The sequence below is a fragment of the Argopecten irradians genome, chromosome 6 (assembly GCF_041381155.1).
Source record: "Argopecten irradians isolate NY chromosome 6, Ai_NY, whole genome shotgun sequence".
Lineage (NCBI taxonomy): Eukaryota > Metazoa > Mollusca > Bivalvia > Pectinida > Pectinidae > Argopecten > Argopecten irradians.
The window spans coordinates 12,785,435-12,794,373 of NC_091139.1; the positions used below are offsets into that span (position 1 = coordinate 12,785,435).

Consider the following 8,939-nt stretch of genomic DNA (forward strand, 5'->3'; position numbering starts at 1 on the left):
ATGCTGCATACATTATTTGATAATAATCTTAAAACTCTGGTTGTTTTCCGTCTGAATGGTCTACTGCAGTTATTGTACCTGTTCATACGAAAGGGAGTCGAACTGACCCTAACAATTATCAGGGCATTAGCCTAATCAGCTGTTTATGTAAATGGTTTACCTCAATTCTTAATAAAAGATTATTATATGTCTGTAACAGGCATCATATTTTAACGGACGCTAGATACGGATTCATGTCTGGTGCTAGTACATTTTATGCTATTTTCGCCTTATAGTGTTTCGCCTTACGAACTATAATTGCGAAAACTTTGTCTGAAAGAAAACGTCTTTGTTGTTGTTTTGTAGATTTTTGTAAAGCTTTTGACTATTTATATAAATAAGTCTCTGGTGCAAGCTGTCCAAATTATGTATTCGGGGAAAAATTTTGACAACGGTCAAATCTCTTTATACTTCTGTTAAATCTTGTGTTTTAGTAAATGGAAATTATTCAGATTTTTTCTCTAATAACGTCGGTTTGATGCAAGGGGAAATTTTGTCCCCTCTACTTTTTTCTATGTATATAAACGATTTTGAGAATACCTTTATTGAAAATGGCGCTCCTAGTTACGAGTTTGGAGAATTATGTTTATTCCTTCCTCTGTACGCTGACGATCTGGTGTTGTTTTCTGAATCAATGGAAGGGTTGCAAGGGCTTTTAAACAGTTTGGATACATATGCAGATAAATGGAAACTAAGAGTGAAGATTGTCGTTTTCCGTAATGGTGGTATAATTAAAACAAATGAAACTTGGACTTTCAATTGGGCATAGCTTTCTGTAGTTGATCAATTTTGTTATTTAGGCGCCGTCTTCCAATTCAACAAAAAAACTTAGTTTTATGTCTAAACATGTGGCTGAACAGGGACGTAAAGGTCTATTTGCTTTTCGCTCCAAATGTTATAATATGAGTTTGAATATCAAAGCTATGTTGCACCTTTTTGATTCATATGTCTGTAATGTTCTTTTCTATGCCTGTGAAATATGGGGAATTAATGAATTGGTTGAGGTAGAAAAAATTCATTTGGAATTTTGCAAAAATTTACTTCATGTAAAGAAATCTGCATGTAACGCTATTGTATACATTGAACTTGGCCGTCAACCGTTAGCCGATGCACAACTGTATAGGATGTTAAAATATTGGTTTAGATTATAAAAATCTGATAATTGTATCTTATCCGAGGTATATAAGTTTCTTTACATGGAAACGGAGAAGGGACATCCTAAGCAAAATTGGCTAGTTTTTATAAAGCGTAAATTATTTGAGCTAGATTTTGGTTATGTTTGGACGAGACAGACTCCCAGCGATATCTATCTTTTGCCTCTAATCAAACAGAGAACTGAAGATCAGGCCAATTAAAATTTATTTAATTTAATACAAACCTCAAGTAAATGGGATCTTTATAGGCATATAGTTGATAATGTGACTTTGCAATTCTATCGAATTATATCATTACCAAATCAACGAAGAATTATGATCACGAAATTTCGTCTGCCTGCGCACAATTTAGTTGTAGAATCCGGAAGATACAGGAATGTAGAAAGGTATTACAGATATTATACATATTGTAATTCATTTGATGTTGAAGATGAATATCATTTTCTACTTGTCTGTCACTGTTATTCTGATATTAGGATGAAATATATAAAGAAATATTATTGGCAAAAGCCATCAGTTCACAAAGTTATCGAATTATTGAACTCTAAGAGTCAGACAGAATTGAACTTGCTGGGAAGATTTATATAAGTATCCCATCAACGCAGAATTGTCTAATCACATTATTATTGTAATTTTTTGTCTTCAAAGTGCTACTCTCTATCCGATATTTTCGTGTCCTTTAATCTGTCCGTTCGTCTGCCTGTTCCTTTTTTGACATTTGCACATGTGTAATTTTGATACATATGACTCCATATTGTAAATCTAGGTGCAGTAGTTATTTAAAAATATATATATAATGGTTATTCTGTGTATATTGTATGTATTTAATTCTTATTATTACTCTTATTGAAATACACACCGCTTTTATCTATTGTCAAATGTATTCTTTAGAGTTTGAGATTTTGTTTAAATGTATGTATATGCTTGTTTATAACCGATAGGCCAATTGGCCTTTAAGGATTAACTTGAATAGATTTGTTATGTTATGGAGATATAACACAAAAATCTGAGTGTACTCTAAGTAAATATGAGAGTACACTCAGATTTTTGTGTTATATCTCCATGACATAAAAAAAATCTATTTAAATTAATCCTTATAATTCAATTTACTAAAGATAATCTCTTCAATATTCAAAATTCATTTTAGGACTCTTTTGTCTATGAAATCATTACGCCGTCATCTCAGCCAATCAGAAGCAACGTTACAAACGGCGACGCCATTTATTTCCTTTATGGGCTGATAAAGTAAATTTTTAAGCCAATGAAAATGTTCGTAACAAGCAAAATTGAATTATAAGGTAATAAAAGAATTGAATGTATTACATAGTGCCCCAGGTCACACTTGAAAACGGGTCACAAACGAAAATGCCACACCCTGACACCGGGTTGGAACCTGATCACCCTAGTCGGCGCAACTCCGTAGCTCGAGGTTGTTGTGGACAGCGCCTAAACACCCATGGAAGGAGGATTTAACTGATGACGGGACCATGATATATCCGATGATATATCAAGCTATACATAGGCAATTAGCGGAGGTAATTTAGTAGAAAACCTTTTCGAAAGAATGTGGGCTACTGCCTATTGGTTGTTCTAATCTTATTTCATCTCAACAAATTTTTATTGCAAATAAGATGCAAATGGCTTTGGTATCAGGCAAAGCCTATATAAGCCATCTCCAAAAAAATAATCCGGTATAGTATAATTATCAACAAAATATTTTACATTTATTATTTCATCTTGAATGGAAATTATTAGTGTATCTCCCCAACCTATCGCCGTAGAAAAATCCTTAGAATTTTTTTAGTTTCAGATGTATATTCTGATAGACATTGCAATGAATATGTAATACTTTCTTCATCACAATGGTCACAGCCATGAAGTAGAGTTATTGTGTTAAAATGCGAGTGGGGAATATTAGAACTATGTACTTTGATTCTGAGTGATGATCTTGGTTCATTAAATAATGGACTTTAAAAAGATAGCGTTCTGCTGTTTCATCACCAAGGCCACAAGAACACGTTGGAGAACCTCTCAAATGATCGCGAAATAGGTCAGAATTCAGATTTCTAGAGGAATTTCTGAGCTTGCACAAAGTAATATTCATAATTCGAGAACCTAATATTATATAAATAATATACTAGTTAAACCAGAGCTAGCTACAAATAAAATTTATGGAAAATATGGTAATAAACTTGAGTGGTCGGAATTAAAGATGGCAATGTTATGGCTATTTTGTTTACACGTTAAGTCCCTAAATGAAAAAAGACGATTTTACCAGTGCGTTATCCGATTTTGCATTGATGTCACTATATTTTAAATTTATCTAGGTATGAAAAAAATATTGTTCGCAAACTATGTGAATCCGCGTTTGCATTTTTTTCAAAACCCCATGAAATTAAAAAATATATTCTCATAATTAATTTCATAATCTTTTTGATATAATAAAGTATTATTAAATGTAGGCCTACCATTCTAGTGATTTTTCAATGAATTCTTTTTCGAATCAATTACGCAACATCAAAGGCCTTTATTGTGACGTCACTATAACGTCGGGGTTTCGCGCAATTCCCCGATTTTTTTCCATAATGGTATGCGAAATGAAGTATTGGCCAAGCAGAAAGCCAGATTTTTGTTTGTAATTGTTTTATTATTGAAGAAAAATATTAATTAATAAATACAAGGAAATCACACAGGCTCTTATATTCACTGACACACACCATACAATTCTTTCTTTTAGAATACATGTAATATGAAGAAAAGGAGAGAAAGAAAAAAAAAAAGAATGGAAGCTGGAGAAGATGGCAAACACGTGAAAATTTTCTACTCTAACATGTTGGCATGTTTGCTTATTGTAAAATGAATATTAAGTGTAACCAAGAGCTCATCTAGAGTTTCGAGAAAATTTTGCACTTCATCACACTTATAAAAATATATGCACAATTGTTTCTCTATCAGAATTGCAAAAATTACAAATTTACAGTTTTTGACAACAGTGATTTTCATTTCCCTGCAGATGAATATAATATTTTAATCCAGCTTAGGTTTAAAGAATCAACAGAATTGTGAAATATTTTTATGCCACCCTTATTGTATTCTTCGACTAGCACAGCTCGTTTCACTTTATCTACTCTGATGTTCCATAAAAAGATAAAAAGTAAAGAATTGATCTTTTTGAATATTTTTTTTTCACCTGGGTTTGGTAATATTATGAATAGATGGTGAAATATTGTGATATCATAAGCGAGTTTATTTAGTGGATCTTCCCTATTGGTGTTATATTTAGTCTTTTCCAGGCATTGATCATACATTTAAGTTAAACTAGATTTTTTATCAAATATCATTTAAACCATTTAAAGGAGAACCACTAAGAAATCAATTCCTAATAAAGTAAACCTCTCTTTTCCCCATTGTAAGTTTATGTTAGAAAGTTTATTTACTATACTGTTTACTATCTATCCCTATAATCTCTGTTTTGTCAATATTAATTTTTAAACCTGAAATATAATTATGCAAATATTTTCAATTCATTCAATGATTTAAGGGCTTTAGTAGATAGGTAATTGTGTTCTAAATAAAAAAAATATAACCCATCACTTCCGGTTAAAATTTCATAATGGCTTGGCTGTAACCATCTTATGTTACCAACCTATGCTAGCTTGAGGTCTTAAGGTGATGGGGTTTAGACATTGTGGTTTCGAAGGATGGATATTAACAAAAAGTTGTTTATTTTTTTCGCAATGTCTTCTCATGAACAAAAATTCTTTATATTATTAACAATTATATTTCTTTAAAATGTTTGAACTAGGTTTTCTTACTTATGGAATCTTTCTTTCTTATTGGTGTTCCATTTCTCCAAGAAGTTTTTTAAGAAAAAATAATGGAATAACGTGATTTTCGTCTCAGTTATCTACTTGTTGGTATTCCGGATTTGCATATTACATAGTTATCTGCCCTTGCAGGTAGGTATTGATTGTGACGTCATGTGTTCACGAGCATAACTCATACGTTTCAGAGAAAACGAAGTGAATTGTGCTGACAAAATAATGACTTAACAATCGATACCTACCGGCAAGGGAGCTAACTCTGAAATATGCAAAGACGGAATAACTTGTTGATAAGTATTCTACTATCTCACTGATTTCATGAAGCACGTTACAGCTTGTAAAAGCATGGAAACGGCAGTGTATTTTCTTTATCGATATGTAGTCTTCTAAGTATGATCACAAATGAAATCTCACCATAAAAGTTTTGTCACTAGTGGCCAATTGGGGTTGCTCAAAAGCAGGAAATTAAATTTCACTATAATTACGATCCTTATTATCGGCCCCTTCGTTTCATAGATTGGACAGAAAGTGTCTATAGCTAATGACATCCTCATCCCATATAACCATAACAATGTTGGTGTTTTTATAGAATAAAGCAAGTAGTGCAGAGATTGCTTTCTGGTGACCTTTTCATTGTCATCCAAGTATCATGCAATAACGTCCGTCATTGAGAAGTTCCCAATATTTTTGATTGGAACAAAGTATGAAAGGCATATTGTATCAAATTTCTAAGCTGGTTGTTATCGTACGAGCTGCTAATGTCACCATACCATAGGAATATTTATTGTTTTACCAATATTGATATACATATATATATTTCTCTCATGGTGTAAAACTGGCTGGTCTCGGGTAATACACTCATGTCGCCTGAGCCTGTATTGCATTGCTAACCATGCAATTATGCATCGTGACGTCACAGTGTCAACAAAGTTACTTCCTTTACTTATTTTCTCGGTACAACTTTTTAACATTTTGTTCAGAAACTAGGCCGGGTAAATATCTAATCTAGTTAAATAAAATTATCTCTGAAAGCTATTTTATTTGCCATGTTTATTTTACACTAAAATCATGAACTTTTTTGTCGTCTCTGTTGAAGAAATCAACCTTATGTGAAGAGTCATAATTGGCTGTTCAATTGAGTAAGCTCCTCCTACTTTTGGCCGACTTTTATTAAATAATTATGTCACTTTCAAATGACGATTTTATTGAATAAAACATAAATAAAAAAATTCGTACGGGTGTAAATATAGAGATTGGATTTCGCTTATATGTTAACCATGCTTGTATGGAGCAATTCCTCTAAGAATATATTATTAGAGGAATTGCTCCATATAAGCATGGCTAACATAAAAGCGAAATGCAATCCCAATATATATACCATGATAGATGATTGTGATATATATATAATATAGGCGATTGTGAATCCTGTAACAACCAGTAAAACGCAATAAATACATTTGAAATTACTTCAGTCTGATGTTGAACTTAGACAGTAAAAAATCTTTAAAGTTTAGATACAACTGCATAGGTAGTTGCCGTATTGTTCTTAATCGCTTTCCTGAATGTGGTTTGCCCTTTACACATGCATGTCTATATTATGTTTAGTGACCTCCTGTTACAAACTTGTATGTGTAATATGCTACCAGATCGCAACCTAGTGTAGGCTCATTACATGGGTAGCCGACGATGGATTAAGAAAAACGATGCTGAGATCATTGAAATAAAACTAATCTACTGAAGCTTACTTTTTGCCTTGTTCGAATGTCATACAGATTCATACATTTGAACAACACATCACAATAAAAAATAACGAAGAAAAAAAAAAGAACTGATAAATGAATCAAAACAAAGTTTCGTTATATGCCTGACTACTATGTCTCATTAACTGATCAGGATTTTGGTGGAAATACCAGGCGGTTCGTAACTCATTCGGGTCCTCGTAGCCATGAGACATCAACACGGTTTGAAACTTGTCTGCATCTTTGTAGGATATTATTGGCGAAATGTGGATTTGTGGATGATGGATCGGTGAGACGCCAAGTTTATAGACAACGATGGCAAGGAAGACATCATCAAACTTGAATGGTTTGGTATAAGGAATAGCGATGTGGAGTCTCTTAACGAATTCCATTGACATGAGAACAGCCCCGCCACTGACAAAGGGAGGATATAAGTCAAATTTGTAATCTTTGATAGACATGAACCACTTATCTTCCGGGCATCTCTGTGGATCCCGATACCCTAACCTCCCCACAAATAAAGACCGATATATATCCTGCGGTATCCCCTCCAGGTACTCCAACACCAAGTCGGTCGCTACGTAGAAATCATCATCTACAAACGATACGAACTTAGCTGTAGGACAATGCTGGACACACCAGTTGATTCCTCCTGTGGTTTTATCAGCGCTACGGTAGTAATTGTCTATAAAAGTCATTTCTACAATATCGTTATAAATTTGTTTTTCTTGAGAAACACTATCATATATTGTCTGGTTTGTTGTTCCAGCCAGCAAAAACACATGTCGAATAACATAATGATCAACGTATGCTGCATTGGTCCATGTTTCTCGAATAGCTTTCCGTCGATCGACATTCCCAGGCGCAGACTTAATTATAAATAGCAGGAAAATGTTCTCTGTTGAATCACAAATCTCCTCAATTGGTCCATTATAAGAGTATTGAAAGACGTTGATTGGTTGAATGTTTACTTTACCATATTTGGCGTTTTCCTCTAGTTTTTGGAAGTCGATATCAAGAGGGTAATGGAACATTCGAAAGGGTAAGTACTCCCTCATTGGGTGGTTCTGTTTGAAATTAAGACAGTATAAAAACCTCTTCTGGTCCTGATCCAGTCTCAGGGAATAATACAAATACATAGTGAACATCAAAAGAATTACGCGTAGTGACCTACGGTATGTTGAACGGCGGAACCTCATCGCGATGCTTTTACCTCGTACGGATGTTTGGACGAGAATAAAAGCTGCAAAATGCGAATTAAAATCACCAACTGTTACAGGATACGATTGAAGCTACGCTGAACTACGCTAGGCTACTACAAAAATATCGTAATATCTAGTCAATGTTTTGTCAAGCGGCAAGTCATACTCGGAGAAAATTTGAATGTACGGGTTACAGGGGTCAGAACATCTAGCAGAATTTTCGATTACCAAACCTTATGGAGTTCGACTACATTTCGCGCGCTAAGTTCCGTGATTCAAGTAGGTGGAAGGGCTTCCCTCTCTCAACCTGTCAGGTTCCTTGATTCACATGACTCATGGTGGTTTGACTACTTTTCTTTCCATGGACTGCCAGGTTCGTTAGTGTTATTTCTTAAGATGGTCGGACTGTTTGGAGTGTTAAGGTTTTATTGGACGGAAGGGCCTTTCTCTCCACAGCGTGTCAGTTGTCTTGAGTGCCAAGGCTCGCTCTAGCGGTAGGAAGGGTCTTCCTTTCCACGATAAGGTTCTTTTTGTAACAGGACTTCCTGTGCTAGAAGTGTTTTTCTTGCCTCCTCTGACTTCCAGGTTATTTGATTACCACGTGTTAAGGTGGATAGGATGGTTTCCCGTAACACGGATTGTCAACAGTTCGTACACCTGGAATAATAATAATAATAAACAAACAAAAATAAGATTTCCGCTTAAATCGGTAGGTTTAACTTAAAGATGTTCCATCGTCGACAGGGGATAAAAATGATATTCATCATTTGAACAATAATTGGTGTTTAATCGTGTATATATATGCCTAATTAAAACAAAAAAAAAATAACATAAAATAATTTATTTCGCTTTTGGTGCATAAGATATAGTGCCACGGATTTTTTTCGGGATGCAATTAACTATTTTTCATATTTTTAACATGAAGTAAAATAAGAAGCTTAAACTTTTCAATGGTGGTAATGGTGTAAAGTAAGTAACTTT

At 34.0% G+C, this 8,939-nt stretch overlaps 1 protein-coding gene and 1 pseudogene across 1 annotated transcript; one reads left to right on the forward strand and one right to left on the reverse strand.

Moving 5' to 3' along the window:
• The first annotated feature begins 553 nt into the window (after positions 1-553).
• Positions 554-1,781, forward strand: LOC138326218 (uncharacterized; annotated as a pseudogene).
• A 4,593-nt stretch (positions 1,782-6,374) lies between these two features.
• LOC138326281 (beta-1,3-galactosyltransferase brn-like) lies at positions 6,375-8,607 on the reverse strand. The gene has a single exon (XM_069272403.1). It carries the CDS (start codon positions 7,953-7,955, stop codon positions 6,858-6,860), a length of 1,098 nt encoding a protein of 365 aa, XP_069128504.1. The 5' UTR covers positions 7,956-8,607; the 3' UTR covers positions 6,375-6,857.
• Positions 8,608-8,939: the final 332 nt, after the last annotated feature.